Genomic DNA, 19620 nt, shown 5'->3' with positions numbered 1-19620 from the left:
GGTTGCGTTCATTGTCCATGCAGTGTTCACACACTTTCTTATTGGCATTACATTTGCTTGGAGTCTGGAATGCAAAGAGATACTTGCTAGGATGATCCTGTTCCCTTCAAGGCCACAGCAGAGCCAGAGCATTGTATTCAGAGCTCTCTAAAGAAAGGAGGGGTGAGGGGGTGAGTGTGTACTATGGTCACACACAGTAAAAAAGGTAGGGGCCATCATAGCCCATACACTTTTACTCTGAAGCTCATTCTATGAGTCTACTGTATTTATTTATTTAGGTATTTATATCCCGCCCTTCAGCCCTAATGGCTCTCAGGGCGGCTTACAATTATTTTTAATCAGACAGTTCCCTGCCCTCAGGCTTACAATCTAAAAGACATGAAGCAAAAGGAGAAGGGAATGATGGAAGGAAAGGGGATGAGGTCCAGTGGTTCTTCTCTCCCTCTAAGGCCTGGACCAAGGCAGATGGATTGGAGGGAGGGCTCTTCCTTCTTCCAGGCTGGCCCTGATGGAGCTGGACCTGCCTGGTGAACTTCCTCTCAGGCCGGCAGATGGCAGTTGTAACCACTGATTCTTTTGCAAAGCCATGTACAGAAGCAAAAAGCAAGAAAGCTTAAGTTCAGCCATATTTATGTCCCTCTCATTACTACGTTCCAATCATGCGGCTCATCCCACCAGATTTCAGTGATGGCTATTACACTGTGTTTGCTTTGATGTATGAATAGTTTGTGTTCATCTTGTTTATTTCCTATGTTGTGTGCATTAGTGTAGAGCAGGGGTAGGCAACCTGTGGCCCGTGGGCCGGATGCAGCCCGGCAAGGCCTTGGGACCGGCCCCAGCCCGGTCCTGCCGCCGATTGCCGCCAGAGCCTTTGGCCTCTCGCGTGAGGGCGTGGGGCCTTTGGCCTATCAGGAGGAGGCGGGCAATGGGGGGCAAGAGGCGGGCAAGGGGGGCAAGTGTCTATAGAAGCCTCCGAAACATGCATTTATATTAACATTTTTTTTTAAATCAGCAAATTTGTTAGCGTGTCCTCCATTTGAAATTTTTGTCCTACATTTGTCCCGGTTTATTTATTTATTTATTGACTTCGGCCCCCCAGTTGTCTGAGGGACAGCAACCCGGCCCCCAGCTCAAAAAGGTTGCCTACCCCTGGTGTAGAGATATATGTATGCTATGAAAGACACCGTGTACTAGAAAACCTACAGAGCCAGTTCCAGTCAGAGTAGATGAAGTCAGGAAAACACGCAACCCATGAACCTCATGTTTCTTTCCACATTTCCTAGGCTACTTCCACTATCCAGAAGAACTCTATATTGATGCACAAATTAGCAAGGAACAATCTCATTAATAACCTTTCTGAATCACTTTGCAAGTGTTTTATGGCTTAAGAGAAGGGTAAAAATCCTTTGAATCACAGCAAACAATCGCAACCACCACCTAATTATGGAATGGAGAGAACATCACTTAAGTTCATTTTTGACCAGACTTTGTTTGAATGTTGAATGTGGGAGGAGGAGGCACATTACTGCTATGTGACTGCTGTGGCTTGTGTTAGGCACTGCCAGAATTCTTGGATTATAGCGGCTCCCCAAAGATGCTGGATAATGAAGAACCTGCTTACTGAGCTGATTGATATTTTCTGTCTGAAGCAGTCTTTTGCTAAGATTTTTTGAAACAAAATCTAGCAAATTTTACCACTCATAAGGCAAACAAAGGTAGAATCATAGTGTTGGAAGAGACCTCAAGGGCTATCAGGTCCAACTCCCTACCATGCAGAAACACACAATCAAAGCACCTCCAACGGATGGCCATCCAGCCTCTGTTTAAAAACCTCCATAATGTTATACACTGGTACCCCGGGATACGAATGCGCCGCGTTACGAAATTTCCGGGTTATGAAAAAAATCCATTAAAAATAATTGTTCCGGGTTACGAAGGTTATTTCGGGTTACGAAAAATTGTTTGGTGCTTTTCGGCGCTTTTTCGCACCAAATCGCGGCTTTCGCTATTAGCGCCTATGGGGCTTCGGCTTGCGAATGCTTTTCGGGTTACGAATGGCACCGCGGAACGAATTAAATTCGTAACCCGGGGGAGCCCTGTATTACCATTCTTCAGCTTTTTTATTTCCATCTTTATAGTGAAGAAAATAGGATTTTATTAATGATTGCCACATTCTGTTAACAAGGCCGACCATAGAAAATACACATTCGCTGCCTTTGGTTGCCACTGAGCCTTTCATTTGTCGGCATCTTCCACACACAGATCTGCCAAGAGACGTTGAAGTCCTTAATTTCCTGTCTGTAATGAGTATGATATGGCTGAGTGGACATGACACAAATTGATATTTTTAAGACATAAAACTAGTTATCTACTTAAAGTAACAGAAGGCAGATAGGAAGAATTATGCCAAACCTGTCAAATTTAAACAAAGCTGCCCAGCCCTACAAGTCCTCACAATGGAGAACATGAATGATTATTATCAAACATGGCATCTTATTATTTCATTCCCAGGTGTAATGTTGCACTCTTAATCAGAAGCTGCACTGAAAGGAGGAAAGTGACAGGCATTTCTCAGCTAACCAGAAGGACTTAATTTCCCCCTTTCATTATAAATGCCCAGCTGGACTGCAAACTTTCTTTTACTTTATCACATCACAGAGCTGATTCACATGTTGTTGGTTCTAATTTCATATTATCACAATATGTTCCGGACCCACCCCGCCACATAAGGGAAATTCCGCGGATGCTCAAGCCCTATTTAAAACACTGGGCTCGTACACATGGCGCATGCGCCATTGCCTTTTATGACAAGAAGCCTTCAGTGTAAGCTGAAAGCTGTGTAAAGTGTGCACATGTATGACGTGGGCGCACGGTACTAGCAATTGTGCCTGATCTCTTTCAAATATATAGTGCGTATTATATTGTAATTTGGATTATATTTTGACTTTGCTGGTTGATATTCCTTACCCATTGGATAGTCTTGGTTTTACAGTTCTTGGGAACTATAGCACTAAAAGCCATTCTGAAAAAAGCACATTCTTCTTCTTCAAAAAAAAATTCCAGTGGTGGTTTGGGCAAAACTATTTCATAAAATGGAAAATGAAATGAAAGCTGCACTCGGAGCACTTAGGAAAAATAAATTAGCAGGAATGAATGACACACTCAAAGTGCTGCTTCAAGCTACAGAGTTAGAATTTGCTCTAGTTCTAACTAAAATTTGTCAACACGTATGGGAAATAAAACAATGTCCCACAGATTGGAAATGTTCAATATATATTCTAACCCCCAAGAAAGGGGACAATAGGAATTGTAGTAGCCATATCAACATTGCATTAATCTCCCATGCAAGCAAGGTGCTGCTCCAAATTCTACAACAAAGGCTTTTTGCCATGTATGGAGTGAAAAATGTCCTGGGTTCAGGAAAGGAAGAGTAACTAGGGACCATATTGCAAACATACATGCATCGAATGGAGTGCACCGAAGAATTTCAGAAGAAAATCAGCCTGTGCTTTATAGATTATAGCAAAGCCTTTGATTGTATAGATCATAAAAAACTATGGATTGCTCTAATTAAATGGGTTTGCCACAACATTTGATTGTCTTGATGTACCTGTTTTTCTTCTGAGAAGGCAGGGCAGGAAAGGGCCAAACACTTGTTCCTCAAGGCTCCTCCGTCTCTTGGCTTTCTCCTGAGAGAAGTCCAGGCAGAGGAGAATAAGGACAGACAAGGCTCTTCTGCCACTCAGCTTTCTCCTCAGGAGAGGGCTGAGCAGAGGAGGAGGAGGAGGATTGAATTAATATTAATTAATTGTTATTAATATTAATTACTATTATTAATTAATTAATTTTAAATTAAAACCTATCTGTGGCCCGAAGAGATTTATCTGTTTTAATTTCGGCCCCTACCTACTGCCAAGTTGTGCAGGTCTGCCTTAAGGGCACCATAAGTTGGAAATGACTTGAAGGCAAACAACAGCAACAACAATAGTTGTATTTCAGTGGTGTTTACTTCCCTGGAAAATCCTTGAGGGAGAAATATTCAACAACCTTGCCGTAACTTATTTTTCTTTGCTTTTTAAGAGTAGCCATTGAAGTAGGCCAAAGTCAATACAAAGACAAAACAGCATGGCTAGCAACATCTGGTCTCTACACAACAACAACTTCAAGGAGAGAAAGGACACTGCAGATTTCTATGTTTATGGTAAAAGAATGGCATGGTGGTACAGTTTTAACATAAAATCTAGCACCACGTCTGTGTTATATAGTAGTAGAAGCAGGGATTGGCTACCTACTGTCCCTGATACAATTTAGACTGCGCCTCCCATCAGAGCTAACCTGTATGGTGTGTATCATGGATGTGGGAGTTGTAGTCCAAACCATATAGAGGGCACCAGTATGGCAACCACTGGGTTAGCGTGTTCTGCAACTCCTCATTCAGATCCATCGTAGAAGAAACGTGGACTTCTTACTAACTGATATCATCACTGACCTTACAAAAACAGTGGGGGGAACAGAATCTGCGCTGTCACTCTCAACCAACTGACAGGCATTTTGTGACTGTTAAATGAGTAGAAAAAGGGAATATTGAGCTCCATGGCTTAAAGGTGGGAAATAGGGAAAATGTAGGAAAATATATCATGCTATTTCATAGCTCTGAGAAACACATTTACCGTAGTTCTTTATGTGATCAACTCTTATTTTACCCTCATAGCTACCCTAAGAGGTAGATCAGACCAAAAACTGTGATTGATCCAAGCTTACATGGCCAGCAGCCATAGTTTTTGCTGGCGAAACGTCAGGAAGAAACTCTTCTAGAACATGGCCATATAGGCCAAAAAAACCACAAAAACTTACCTGGCGAGTTTGTGAATGATGGGTAATTCCCAGCACAGGTGTCATAGTCCTACTTCTTTACTCTTTTGTACTCTACCTTGGTTATTGGTTTGATTCTTTGATTTATGAGCTGCCTTTCTCCCAAAAATGAGAGTCGGAATAGCCAAACCAATATGTATCTTTAGTGCTTCTTTATCTGGAAATTAACCTGCTTGGTTGGAACATCTGGAAAGGATCATATGACCCAACCCAGCACCAACCCCATCACCTTCAATAAATAGGAACTGGTTTCTTAGATCTACATGGTGTCCAAAGGAGGGCGACTAAAATGGTGAAGGGTCTGGAAACCGTGCCCTATGAGGAATGATTTAGGGAGCTGGGGATGTTTAGCCTGGAGAAGAGAAGGTTAAGAGGTGATATAACAGCCCTGTTTAAATACTTGAAGGGATGTCATATTGAGGAGGGAACACACTTGTTTTCTGCTACTCCAGAGAACAGGACTTGGAACAGTGGATGCAAACTCCAGGAATAGAGATTCCAGCTCAACATAGGGAGGAACTTCCTGACAATAAGGGCTGTTTGACAATTGAACACACTCCTTCCTCAGAGTGTAGTGGCAGTCTCCTTCCTTGAAGGTCTTTAAACAGAGGCTGGATGGCCATCTGTCGGGGATGCTTTAATTGAGAGTTCCTGCATGGCAGAATGGGGTTGGACTGGATGGCCCTTGAGGTCTCTTTCAACGATGATTCTATGGTCCAAATCAGAGATGATTTCAACTCACCCCCACCCAGTTGGAACTCACACCATTGCTCCTAACCAGAGTTTCAGACATCTTCAGGCTAATGTGTGCCAAATTGGCTAATTGGGTTCAATTTCCAATTCATCCTAGTGGGGCCATATGACATCTCTAGGAACTAATCCACCATCCCAGACCAATAGGTCTGGTTTTGGACTACCTGGACCCACATGGGCCAATCCGAAGAGAGCCTGCAGAGTTATATATTCCAGAGAAAGAAGCAGCCATTTTTGCGCGCCCAGACATGTTCTGCGAAGAAAACATGAAGACGGCAAGCATTCCTGAGAAACTTGCAAGTTTTTCCATTGCCAGGGAAACAAAACCCAAAAGCCGGCCAAATCATAATGGTCCTGTGGACATAGGGTTGCCATAAGTCAGGACCTCCAAACCGGGACAAATGTAGGACACATTTTTCAAATGTAGGACACATTTTTTAAAAATGAAGGACGCGCAAAAAAAAATTGATGATTTATTTAAAAAATGTTAACATAAATGCTTGTTTCTTAGGCATGATCAAAATGGAGGACATTTGGGCATTATTTCTAGACAGATGGCAGAAATGGACTTCCCTTTCTGGCAAAACACCCCCAACCTCCATTCCAAAACACACACAACAGCACATTTGGGCATTTCACATGGCTTTACTGAACATGGTCTCTTGCATCAGAGGCTTATTCCATAACCAAACCCCTTGGGTTTAACACTTAGCATGGTTTAACATGGCTATGCATATTGAACATGTCAAGGTGGTTTCACCGTTCTTGCACCAAGTGTACTTCTCAGACTTTGGTTTTTCTTCACTGCGCATGAGTTTGTAAAAATCACAGCAATTTACATTGGCCTTGCCTCAGAACCAAAAACACACGGAAAAGGCACTTTGGAAAGTCACACTCTCGGCTTCTGGAACAATGCGTGCATGCCTCTCAAGCTGACTCATATCATCATCATCATCATCATCACCACACTATTACTGTCAAAACAAGGGAGACTTGTTAGCATTAAAAGCACCCCCCCCCCAAAAAAAACCAACCTTGCGCCCCTGGGCCACCCACTCACCACCTCCTTCCCCTCCTCCTTTTCTTCCCCCTCCCCCTCCTCCTTCTCCCCCTTCCTCCATTCGCCTGGGGCAGACAGGGCGGAGGAGGAGGATGGTGCGGTCGCGTGCAAGGCGGGGAGGGTGGCACGCGGTTGCGTGCAGGAGGCAAACCGCCTCCACCTTCGCCTGCTTCATTCGGCCGCGCAGCCTGGGGAAGAGGGGGCAGAGGAGGTGAGTGGCGTGGCCGTGCGGGGAGGCAAAGGCAGATGGAGTCAGCACCTCCTGTGCGCAGGCGCGCGGGAGGAGGAGGCGGGGGAAGGTGGCGCGGCCGCGCGGAGAGGCAAAGGCAGACAGAGGCAGCGCCTCTTGCACGCGGGTGCACCACCCTCCCCGCGCGCCCGCGCCACCTTCCTTGCCTCCGCCGCCCCCTCTTCTCCTCCCCGCATGCCTTTGCCTCCTCCACGCAGGCGGGCGCGCGGCCTGGGGCGAGGGGGTGGAGGAGGAGGGTGGCGCGGGCGTGCGGGGAGGCACCGCCTCCAGCTTCACCTCCTCCACCCCAGGCAGGCTTCGCTGCCCTCCACTTCCTCCCCGCCTCCCCGAGGAGGAGGAGGAGGGCAGCGAGGCCCTGCAGGCCACAGCAACCGAGCTGCAACCAGGGGGTCCCGGTTTTTGGCGGCACCCGTGACGGGAGGGGCCCGAGGCCCCAAAAATCAGGAAATTCCCGGTTGCAACCGGGATATGGCAACCCTATGTGGACATTTATTTCTATTCCTGTTGCAACATTTCAATGTTCAACCTAAAATTGCTATATAAAGACTCTGAAAATGCCCATCCAGCAGCCTGGAATGTGGATTCCATTGGCCAATACTCGTATATCAGGTGTGACTGCAGTTGTAATTTAAAATATGTTTTCTAGAAGGAAGAGAAGATGAAAGTTTCCAACCCTATACAAAGCACAGAGGCATCTTTTTAAAAAGTCATAGAGTTGGAAGAGCTTTGAGAAGCTGATGCTTTTGCACATTTGCCGAGTGTTCTTTACCAGGTTCTGTAAAGTCAGGCAAATCAAGTGATAGTAATGTTTTAAAACGACAGATTAACTACATTTACAGCCCTCATTGCAGGAAGCAATAGGCCACCAACTTAAAATCATTGAGGAATAAAATACACATAATGTTTCCTTAGCTTTTTACATTTGTTGTATTGAAGCATTCATGATCATTGTGTTTTTGTTCCAGTTTTATAATCCAGAGTTCTTTGTGTAATGAGAATGACGGGTCTTAAAAGGGAATCGGAGCCAGTGAAGCTCCTAAAAAATAATAGTATCTGGTGTTTCTGATTTTTCTAGGGACACCATGGCGGGAGGCACAGATACATGACCTGAAAAATGTTCTGAAAGATGTCAACCCTGAAATCCCTCTGGTTTTTGTCAGTGGCAATCATGACCTGGGTAATACACCAACCCCAGAAACTATTCAGAGTTATTGCAAGCAGTGGGGTGATGATTACTTCAGCTTTTGGATTGGAGGCGTCTTCTTCCTGGTGCTGAATTCTCAGCTTTATTTTGATGGTTCAAAATGCCCAGAACTGAAGCATGCTCAAGATGTGTGGCTTAGCCAGCAGCTCGCCATTGCTGAAGAAAGAAAGTGCAAGCATGCCATTGTTTTTCAGCACATCCCCCTGTTTCTAAGAGAACCATCAGAAGATCACAACTACTTCAACCTGGAGTTGTCCATTCGGCATGAGCTCTTGGAAAAATTCCACAAAGCAGGTACTGTGTTTTCCAGATCTTGGATGTAATGAGTTACAAATTGCTTTATAATCTGTAACACACACACACACACACACACACAGAGAGAGAGAGAGAGAGAGAGGGAGAGAGTGCTGTGTAAATTAATAATAATAATAATAATAATAATAATGAATAAGGATCACAAGAAATGCAATGTACTTCTCCGCAAAATGGCAGTGAGGGACGTCTTAACTCCCACAAACCCCAGCCTCCATGACCACTGCTGAAGGATTGTGGGAGTTGCAGTGCAACTAAGGCCTTCCCATGTGAAGTCGAAGGCTTTCATGGCCGGCATCCATAGTTTTTTGTGGGTTTTTCGGGCTATGTGGCCATGTTCGAGAAGAGTCTGAGGCCTTCCTGTTCGGACAGGCATTTGAAAACAGAAGGTTTTTAAAGAACAACCTAAAAAGGAGGGCGGGGGGTTAAGGGCTGTTACGCTGTTTTAAAGTGTATGGTTTATAAGTGTTTATATATATATATATGTATGTATGTGTGTATATGTGTATTGTATTTCTAATTTTTTTCACATAGTGTCTTTCTTTTAAAAAATGGATCTGTTTTAATATCATAGTGGTTTAATTAATTCCCTCTTGACTGTCAGTATTGTCACATTTTAATTGCAACGTGCTTTTAGACCTTGGAGGTCTTTAAGCAGAGGCTGGATGGCTATATGTTGGGGATGCTTTGACTGAGAGTTCCTGCATGGCAGAAGGGGGTTGGACTGGACGGCCCTTGTGTTCTCTTCTAACGCTATGATTCTACCCAGGACAGAGCGACCATCTCCCATTTCCATGCTTCTCTCTGCCCTGCATAATTGTACATACTGAGGTGCATTTTCTCTCCAAACCTGCTTGAGCACCATGGGTTCCCTTCTGTTATTGGCAACACATCTCCCATCGACACACAAATGCTCAGTTCTTTACCCCAACAGGGCAGTGTTTCATTCCTGCAGCAAGTGTTTCTTTCCTGCAACGTAACAGCCAGACAGGTCCTTATGCCTCCTCTCTGAAGTGGTCCCCGCAAGGCCAATCCCCTTTTGGTGTTGCTCGGTTTGGCAGCAACCTTGGCACCAACAGACCTGTCCCCTCAGGAGTCCCACTTATATTCTCCAGCCAAAGGAGTTAATCCAATCCAACTGGGAGACCTGCTGGAGACTACTGGCCAGGCTTCAGTCCCCAAGAGTCAACTCATTCTGTTTTGAAATAGTCCCAGAGTGAAGAAAGAGGTGGCAGATGGAATATGCAATAGCTGGCAAGCTCCCTCTCTTTCACTCCCAGAGGGCAGAGTGACCAGACATGCTCCTTTTCCAGAACATGTCCTACATTTCAACCTTCTGTCTAGGAAGAATGTCAAAATGTCCTCCATTTTGAGCATAACTAGGAAGTATGAAATTACTTTTATATTAGTGTTTTTAGGTTTTATTTTCTAATGTAATACATTTCCTTGAGTGTCCTACATTTTGTGGTGCCTTGTCCTCCTTTGCCACTGTGACGTCTGGTCACCCTGCTTTTGGGTCCTCTGCAGGGGTGCTGTTTAAAGATACAGTACTACAGTGGACCCTTGTTATACGCTGGGGTTTGGTTCCAAGATCCCCCGTGTATAACAAAATCTGTGGATGCTCAAGTCCCATTAAATATAATGACATAGCAAAATGGTATCCCTTATAAAAAATGGAAAATCAAGGTAAATTTATACTTTTTGGGAACATTTTCAAACCATGTATGCTTGAATCCATGTATAAAAAATCCATGTATAAGAAGGGCCGACTGTATATATATGCATGTTAGTTGTTCAGTAAATTAATCTGCCAAAGAGGAGAACACATAAAGGGGGGAAATGTTTTCTTCATTTTTAAATGCTATCCATCATAGAGGAAGGACTCTCTTAAGATGACACTTCCACTCTGCAGCTCTTAATACTTGTGCAAAATTATACCATTTATAGACAATAAAAGGTACAATAATTATTCAGTTAATCAATTTATGAATCAACAAAATGTTCTAGCCCTAAGATATAGCATGCATATATCTGTATCTCATATTTGTGTGAATAAGGTGAATAGATAATTGAAAAACAATGCTCTTTCTCTTCTGTCAGATATTCTGATTAATGAACCCTTCCCTCCCTGCAAAAAGAAGAATAGCAGGACAGCGAGGCAGTTCACTGTACAACAACGTAACTCAGGATGCTATGAAATAATTCTAGTTTCAAAAAACAAGAGCTTCCCACAGTTTAGTTTCCTTAGTAACAGAGCTACTGTAGTCTGTTTTCTCCCTCCTCCCAGCTGTTTCCATTTCAAAAATTATTTCATTGGCAACTGTTATGTGTCTCTGGGTTGTTTTCAATAGAGTACAAAAGCCATTGTCATGGTAGGACAGTTGCAGGGACAGGTAGCAATGTGGTATTTCTTTTCCTTATACTTGACCACGAATAATCAATTTGAACACATTGTTGGTTATGAAACCGAAGGAATAACCCACAGAGAATATAGAATCAAATAGCATTTTCCACAGCGTGCATGTATGCATGTGCACATGATGTGTATAATGCCTTTTTGAAGTTTAAGAAGGTTAACCTTCTATTTTCTGACTCCAAGCTGGAGAAAATTAGACCAGCTTTTTACAAAATGAAGTGGTGTTCTTTTTCCCCGTCTTACAATCTGGTTTCCCCTTCTCCCCTTTTGCATAAAGTAATATATGGAAAGTAAAATGCATGAGAGTTTAGAATTATGGACAGAAAGTGGATCTGATCTGATACAACAATAATTTTTGTATAGCTTGGTAAGATCTTATTGTTTTCCTTCACACACACACACACACACACACACACACACACACACACTATGAACTATCAGAATATCATATTGCAAGTAGCTGGCGATGATTTCAAAGGAAAGAGTCATGTTGGAGTCATTGGAGAGATTCTAAAATCTTGCTTCTACACATGACTGCTTAATTCCATCTGGAATGCTTTTATGAGGCAAAGTTAATGAAATGTTTCAGAGTCAAAGCAGAGCCACACGGGTTTGAAGCTAGAATTTGGAAGCTGTCTTATACTATATCAGAGTGTTTCTCTATCAAATCCAGTATTATATATTAAAGGAGTAGGCAAACTCCAAGCGTTTTGTGCTCAGTTGCTTCCTCCCACAACATCATGGGTCTAAACATTCCCAGAAAACTAAACTTAAAATGGCAGGAAGTCCATGTCCATTTCATAAAATCTCTTTGTGGGTTGTGAAAAAAGTGCCTGTACATCATCCTAAAGGAGCATAGCTGCCCCCCTGATGTGGACGTTTTTGCTATACAGTATGTGTGTGTGTGTGTGTGTAGCTTTTATTTGGTAATCTCCTACAATTTTTCCTGAATGTCCTACATTTTAAAAAAAATATTCTTTATTGAGTATTAATATATAAAAAAAGAGAAAAGAAAAACACATTCCTTATTCAGTATAGTCTTACATTGTTTCCTTTACTCTACCCCCACCCCCATACCCCCTTTGTGTTGCTGTCCTCTTAGCTATGATTTTTAATTCCTCAAGAAGTAAATTGAATTTTACCTCTTTATCTCTTATTAAACCTTACTTAAGACTATATAGCTCTTACAACCTCTTCTATCTTACTTTAACAAACCGATTATTCCTTCACCTTTAACTTGCTCTATATTCTACTCCTTCATTATATGCTTATCTAGTTTTGCTTAATCATTTTTCTCTCTTATCAGATTGGTATATTTGCAGCAACCTCATCCAGGTAATATTTTCTTCTTCATCATTCTCATTTAATGCCGTTGTTAATTTATCCATTTCCAGTACATCTAAACTTCTTTCTAGCCACGTCTCTATATCTGGTACATCTTTGCTTCTCCATTGCTTTGATAGTACTATCCTTGCCACTGTAATCAAATATAATAGAGGTTTTTTTTCCTTCCTTAATTCTTTATTTTCAATTATATTCAGCAGGCACATTTCCGGAAGTAATGGAAATTCCATTTGAGTTATTTTCATCAACATCTTATGTATTTTAATCCAAAATTTCTTAACTTCGGGGCACGTCCACCACATATGATAGAAACTACCTATACCTTTTCCACGTTTCCAGCACAGCGCTTTGTCTTTTTTATATATTTTTGCTATTCTGCTTGGTGTGAGATACCATCTATGAACCATTTTGTAAAAGTTTTCTTTGATATCCATACAGAGTGTAAATTTAAGATCTTTTCCCCAAGCTTTTTCCCAGCTTTCTAATTGGATATTATGTCCTATATTTTGTGCCCATTTTATCATTCCTTGTTTTATATAATTTTGTTCTAATTCCAGCTTTAAGAATATCTTATAGAATTTTGCTATCTTTTTTCCTTTCCCATCCCTTAATATTATATCTAATTCAGTTTTTTTATCCGTTATATCATATTGATTCTCATCTATTCGATGTCTTTCCCTTAATTGATAATATAAAAACCAAGATATGTTATACCCCTCCATATTTAGGTTTTCCCTTGTTTTCATAACTAATTTCCCTTCTTCCCTTTTCAGCAAATCCTTATACCTTAACCATGCCTTACCCTCTATTTTACCTCTTTGTAACAGTGCTTCGTGTGGAGAAGTCCAATCTGGTAATTGACTATAAATTTTTTCCTTATAAATTCTCCATACTCTCCATAATGTTCTTCTTATAATATGATCTTTAAATTCTTTATTTAATTCTACCCTGTCTAACCACATATAAGCGTGCCAGCCATATCTTAGATTAAATCCCTGTAGTTTTAGTATTTTTTCATCTTCTAACTCTATCCATGTCCTTATCAAATCCATACAGCATGCATTCCTAACCCTCCTCTCTCCTTAGCATCTGTTAACGTTTCCCATTTAATTCTCGCTTTCCTCCCTGCCCAGATGAACTTTCTTAAATCTTTCTCCCATTCACTAAATATTTTATTGTTTGCTATAATTGGTATGTTTTGAAATAAAAATAGGATTTTGGGTAATACACACATTTTCACAATCACTATTCTCCCTAATAAAGATGATTGTAATTTCGTCCATTTTTCCAAATTTTTCTTTATTTCTTGCCAATTTGTTTTATAATTGTTATCAAATAATTCATTATTTTTTTTCGTAATCTGTATTCCTAAATACTTAACCTTTTTCTGTATTTGCATTCCTGATTTTTCCTGTAGTACTTTTTGTTTACTTGCCTTGATGTTAAATGCAATTATTGCTGATTTTTCCTTATTTATTTTAAGTCCTGCCAAGTTACCAAATTCATTTATTATTTCTAAAATTTTATTAATATTTTCAGCTGGATTTTCTACTATCACCATTACATCATCTGCAAACGCTCGAATTCTTATTTCTTCTCCTTTGATCCTGGCACCTTGAATCTTTTCTTCCTGTCTTATTTTATTACACAAGATTTCCAAACACATTACAAATAGAAGAGAGTGGGCATCCTTGTCTTGTACCTTTATTAATTAGAAATTCTTTTGTTTTTACATTATTTATTATAAATTTTGCTTTTTGTTCTTTATATATCTCTTCTATCCATGTCTGTACATTAGTCCCAAAATCTAATTTTTTAAATAATTTTACCAAAAAATTCCAATTCAAATTATCAAAGGCCTTTTCTGCATCTAAAAATATCATAGCTGCTTCCTTGCCTGGTTTTTTTTTCATAATATTCTATCAAATTTAATATTATCCTTATATTTTGTTTTGCCTGTCTATTTGGTAAAAATCCACATTGGTCCTCTTTTATCCAATCATTCAATACTTTTTAAATTCTTTCTGCCATTATAGTTGTATATATCTTATAATCAACATTGAGAAGCGAAATAGGCCTATAATTTTGGGGATATCTTAGATCTCTTCCTTTAGGAATCAGAGTTATATTTGCCTCTTTCCACGTATTGGGTATTCCTTCTACCAATATTTTATTAAATACTTTTTCCATTGGTTCTAACAGTTCCTCTTCAAATATCTTGTAATATTCTAAAGTATACCCGTCTGGACCAGGTGCTTTACCCTTTTTTCCTTTTCTTATCGCTTCACTAATCTCTTTTTTTGTAATTCCTTCATTTATACTTTTTTTGTTTCTTCATCTATTTCAATTCTATTTTCTCTATGTAATTTTCTAATTTCCTAAATTTCCCTTGACCATATTTCTTTTCTCCATATAATTCCTTATAATATGTATAAAATATATCCTTTATTTTTTATTGTTCTGTTGTAATTCCTTGATTTCCGAATATTTCAACAATTTGCCTAGCCTCTTTCATTTTTTTAACTTTATAAGCTAAAAATTTTCCTACTTTATTTCCTTGTTCAAATTGCCTTTGTTTTATAAATTACATTTTTTGCTTACCTCATCTACCATTCTTACCTCTAATTGTTTTTTAAGAATTTTTAATTCTTTTCTCAGTTTCTCATTTTCTGAATCCTCTATTATCCTTTTTTCTATACCTTGTATCTCCTCAGAGATTTTTTGAGCCTCTTTTTTATTTCTCTTATCTCTCTCACTTTTTTCTTTATTAAAAATCCTCTGATTACTGCCTTGTATGTATCCCATATAATTTTCATACTAGTGTCTTTTTCAGTGTTTTCTAAAAAGAAATATTTCATTTGTTCTTTTAATTCTTTTATTGTCTCTTTATCTTTTAATAGTGTATTATCCAATCTCCAATTATACTCTTTCTCTCTTTGTTCTAATTCCAGCCAGATTTGGTTATGATCTGAGTTCTTGTTTATCTTTATTTAAACCTCTTTTACTTCTCTCATCATTTCTGTTGATATAAAAAACATATCTATCCTTGACGCAGAGCTGTGCGGAATTGAGAAAAAGGTATGGTCTCTAAGTTCCTTATTTTTGCTTCTCCATGGATCTGATAAAGATAATATATCTAACATATCAAAGAATTTTTCTGGCAATTTCCCTTGATTCTCCGCTATTTTTTTATTTGATATTCTATCTAATTTTGGATTGACTACCCCATTCCAATCTCTCACAAATATATGATATTCATATTTCAAATTAGCTACTTTCCTTAACAAATTTTTATAGAATTTTGTTTTTCCCCCCCGTTGGACCATATATTCCTACTATCAATGTCTGATTTCCATTAACCATCACTTCTACTCCTACATATCTACCCTCCTCATCATTTAACACTTCTTTCACTGGGATCTTATTTTTTATATATATTGCTACCCCATTTCTTTTCTTTGTGCCTGCTGAAATAATTGCCTCCCCCCAGTTTTGGATTTCTTAAATATTTTTCATCTTTTTTCTTTATTCTCGTCTCTTGGATGCTGCAAATATCCCATCTCTGTTTTTCCAATTCATGAAATATTTTTTTCCTTTTATAGCTTGAGTTCATTCCTTTAATGTTCCATGAAAGGAACTTCATCTTTGTTACTGTTTAGATTTCTGCTTCTGCTTCTTTTCTTCTTTCTCCTTCTTTCGTTCTTCTTACTCCTTCTTACTCCTTTACTTCTTCCCACTCCTTCCTTCAATTATAATTTCTGTGTTTTCTCCTAAAATCCTCAGTTCTTCTTCCCATTCCAAATCAGCTTCCCCTGTTGCTCCTACAGGGGGTCCTCTTCCTCCATTACATCTTTCTCACCGTCCTTCTTCTCTTCCTTCTTTCTCCTTTCTTCTTCTTCTTGTTCCTTACGCATTTGAGTTTGCTCCTGTTTTTCTCTTCTTCTTTCAGCCTCTAAGTCCTTGTCCAGTTTTTCATTTTCTTTAAACCATTTGTTATAAAATATTTTCGCCTTTTCCACTGTGTCTATTTTGTAGTGTCTCTGCCTCCACATAAAGGACACTCCCTCCAGAGGTTCCCACTTATATCTTATGTTTTTTATTTACAGCATTCTTGTTAGATTTGAGTAATCTCTTCTCCTCCTCAAAATGTCTCCCAGAATGTCCTTGAAGATTTGAATTTCATTTACGTCTATAGTAATTTTCTTTTTGTAACTTTCCTGGATTATTCTATCTTTTACTCTCTCTCTCTCTTGTAAGATAAACCACAATATCCCGTGGCAAATTTCTGTTTTTGGCTGCGACTGAATTTATCCTTAAAATTTTTATCCACATCCAAATCTAAAAGATTTGGTTGACACTCTATCAAATTTGCCGGCACTGGGACTACTTTATCATATAAGTTCTCATTATATCTCTCTTTCAGACCTCTTATTTTAATACACTTCCTTCTATCTTTCATGTCTTTCATTTTATTTTGATCTTTTTCTTGTGCTTGTGCTAAAGTTAGTTCTTACGTCACTCACTCTAACTCCTCAGTTTTTACTCCCAATTTACTTACTTTCTTCTTAATTCCTTTCATATCTTCCAATAGCTCTGCCATTGTATTTTTCAATTCTTCCATATCTTTCTTAAAGTTTGCCCTTAATTCATCTCTAGAGTCTTTAATTTCTTGTCTTATACTTGTCTCTGTTTTTTGTATCGCCTCTAATATCTTCCAGTTAGGATCTGCAGATTTAAGTTCCACTGAGGGTCTTCGCGGTAGCATCTTGCTTCCACGCCTTGCAACATTTTTTTCTCTTTTTCTTGTCCTCTAGTCATCATTGTGGAGTCTTCTATTATCAATATTATCAATGTTATTATACCTCCTAGCCACTATGTGTCGCTCTGTTTTTTGTTTTACTTAAACTCTCCTCCAGTTCCTTATTTCTTATTTCCGGATGCAATTATACCTCCTCAGCACTAGATGTCGTTTTTCACTTTTTCGCTGTTAGTTCTTTACCGGAACCTTCTTGCATCCACTCTTTTCCCTTACTGGAAGCCGTTTCCTGATCCTGTCCCTTCACTTCCCCTCCTCACACGCGGTGCTTGACCTTGAAAACGCTGAGCAGTAAGTTTTAGTCCTACTATCTTCTACTCCTCTTCCTAATCCGTTGTCATCTCCTTCTCCACCTGGTCCTTTGTCGTCTACTTCTCCTCCTGGTCTGTTGTCGTCTTCTCCTCCTGGCCCGTTGTCATCTACTTCTCCTGCTCCTGGTCCGTTGTCGTCTACTTCTCCTCCTGGTCCGTTGACGTCTACTTCTCCTCCTGGTCCGTTGTCGTCTACTTCTCCTCCTGGTCCGTTGTCGTCTACTTCTCCTCCTGGTCCGTTGTCGTCTACTTCTCCTCCTGGTCCGTTGTCGTCTACTTCTCCTCCTGGTCCGTTGACGTCTACTTCTCCTCCTGGTCCGTTGACGTCTACTTCTCCTCCTGGTCCGTTGTTATCGTCTTCTCCTCCTGGTTCGTTGTCGTCTACTTCTCCTCCTGGTCCGTTGTCATCTACTTCTCCTCCTTTTCCGTTGTCGTCTACTTCTCCTCCTGGTCCGTTATCGTCTTTTTCTCCTCCTGGTCCATTGATGTCTTCTTCTCCTCCTGGTCCGTTGACATCTTCTTCTCCTCCTGGTCCGTTGACGTCTCCTTCTCCTCCTTTTCTGTTGTCATCTACTTCTCCTTTATTCTGTCTTCTCTTTTACACCCACCATCTTTCCTCCTCTCCCTTCCTACAAGCAGGCGACTGGGTTGCTTCTCCCTCGGTTTGTTGATTTCCCTTCTAATGCAAAATGCTCTCTCGGCCTTATAGTCCTAGATTTAACCTTCTCCAATTCCAACTTTCTTCCTCTCAACCTCCGATAAAGTGTATTTGATGAGGATCCTAATCTACAGCAACAGCTTCTATCCTCTCAGCCTCGTTCTTCTTTTCTTCCCCTAAAATCCGGACCGGCGGGGCTTTACTTGCGCCCTGCTTATAGTCACAGTTTGCCCTCGTCCTCCTTTTCGCCTCCGATCCTCCACAAAAAGCCCCTTTTGGGACTTTTCGGCAAAATCAGATGGTCTCCAGAGAACCTCGTGGGCCCGCCCGAGTCCCCTTTACCGGGGGGAACGATTTTCCCGCAAATAATTACTATAAGCTGTGCTGCATCATCACCTGCTACTGCAAGTTGCAGCTTTCACTCCGCCATCTTGCCCGGAAGTCTCATTTTTGCTGTTTTTCACCATCCACAGTTTGGAGGCAGCCTAGAAAGTGTAGGGAAGCACATAGAATCATAGACTTGTAGAGCTGGAAGAGACCACAATGGCCATCCAGTGCAACCCCATTCTGCCATGCAGGAACTCTTAATCAAAGCATCCCCAACAGATGGCCATCCAGCCTCTGTTTAAAGACCTCCAAAGAAAGAGACTCCACTGCTATCTCTGAGGAAGGAGTGTGATCCACTGTTGAACAGTCCTTACAGTCAGGAAGTTCTGTACTGTGCCTGCATGCACAGAGGCTGAGGCCCAAAGACTGAGGCAGCAGTTATACAGGGCTAGTGGATGCTAGCTCTGCCCCAAGCAAGCCTCATCAGAAGCCCTGCTTCTTCCTTAGACCATGTACTCAAAGAGAGCTGACAGCCAAAAACAAACAAAAGGCTGTACACAAGCCTTAAAAAAAAAAACAGAATCAAGGATGCCGGCCCCCCCACCCCAAAATGCAGCTCACCTTCTGTTGTTGCATCAGACACCTTGTTCACTGAGGTGTGCCTGTAGTTATATTTGAAATAAGCTGCTGTGGATTGTAGCCAGGACAAAAACTATGGAGTGAGATACTAGATGAAAGCTTATGCTGGAAAATAGATGGTGACATATGAGCATGTAACTGAAAGTTGAATGTGCATTTAATAATAATAATAATAAATTTTATTTTTACCCCGCCTTTCCATAGTTATGATCAAGGCGGCTTACAAAATTTAAAACATTACAGTACAAGATAAAAATTCAATATAAAAGTTAAAAGCATTACTACAAGGAACAGGAACAGGAAATCAATTAAATACACATGTGAAGGGCAAAGAGAAAGAGAGATTAATTTACAATGGTCCGGGGTCGAAAGGGAAAAAAATAAGGGGCAGGAAAATAAACAATTTAACTAAGGTGGGAAGGCCAACCGAAATAGATACGTTTTCAGATTTTTCTTGAAAATATCTAGTGAGGCGGCAGAGCAAAGCTCTACGGGGAGCTTGTTCCAAAGTGAAGGGGCAGCGATGGCAAAAGCTCTCTGTGAGGTCCGTGCAAAGTTTGACCTAGGGACCTCCAACAAATTTGTCCCGGATGTTCTGAGTGTGCGGGGCGGATTATATGAGGAGAGACGGTCCTCCAAGTACCCTGGGCCCAAGCCA

General features: G+C 40.6%; 1 protein-coding gene across 5 annotated transcripts in view; it reads left to right on the top strand.

Annotated features, from left to right (window-relative positions):
• CPPED1 (calcineurin like phosphoesterase domain containing 1) overlaps positions 1–19620 on the top strand; it is a 43543-nt gene that overhangs the window by 16320 nt on the left and 7603 nt on the right. For all 5 annotated transcript variants that reach the window (XM_042437225.1, XM_042437227.1, XM_042437226.1 and 2 more), the window contains exon 3: positions 8011–8433. In XM_042437225.1, the coding sequence (XP_042293159.1) occupies positions 8011–8433 (423 nt within the window). The remainder of the gene's footprint in view (positions 1–8010; positions 8434–19620) is intronic.

The sequence above is a fragment of the Sceloporus undulatus genome, chromosome 8 (genome assembly GCF_019175285.1).
Source record: "Sceloporus undulatus isolate JIND9_A2432 ecotype Alabama chromosome 8, SceUnd_v1.1, whole genome shotgun sequence".
Classification (NCBI taxonomy): domain Eukaryota; kingdom Metazoa; phylum Chordata; class Lepidosauria; order Squamata; family Phrynosomatidae; genus Sceloporus; species Sceloporus undulatus.
This window is presented reverse-complemented; position numbering and strand designations above follow the sequence as displayed.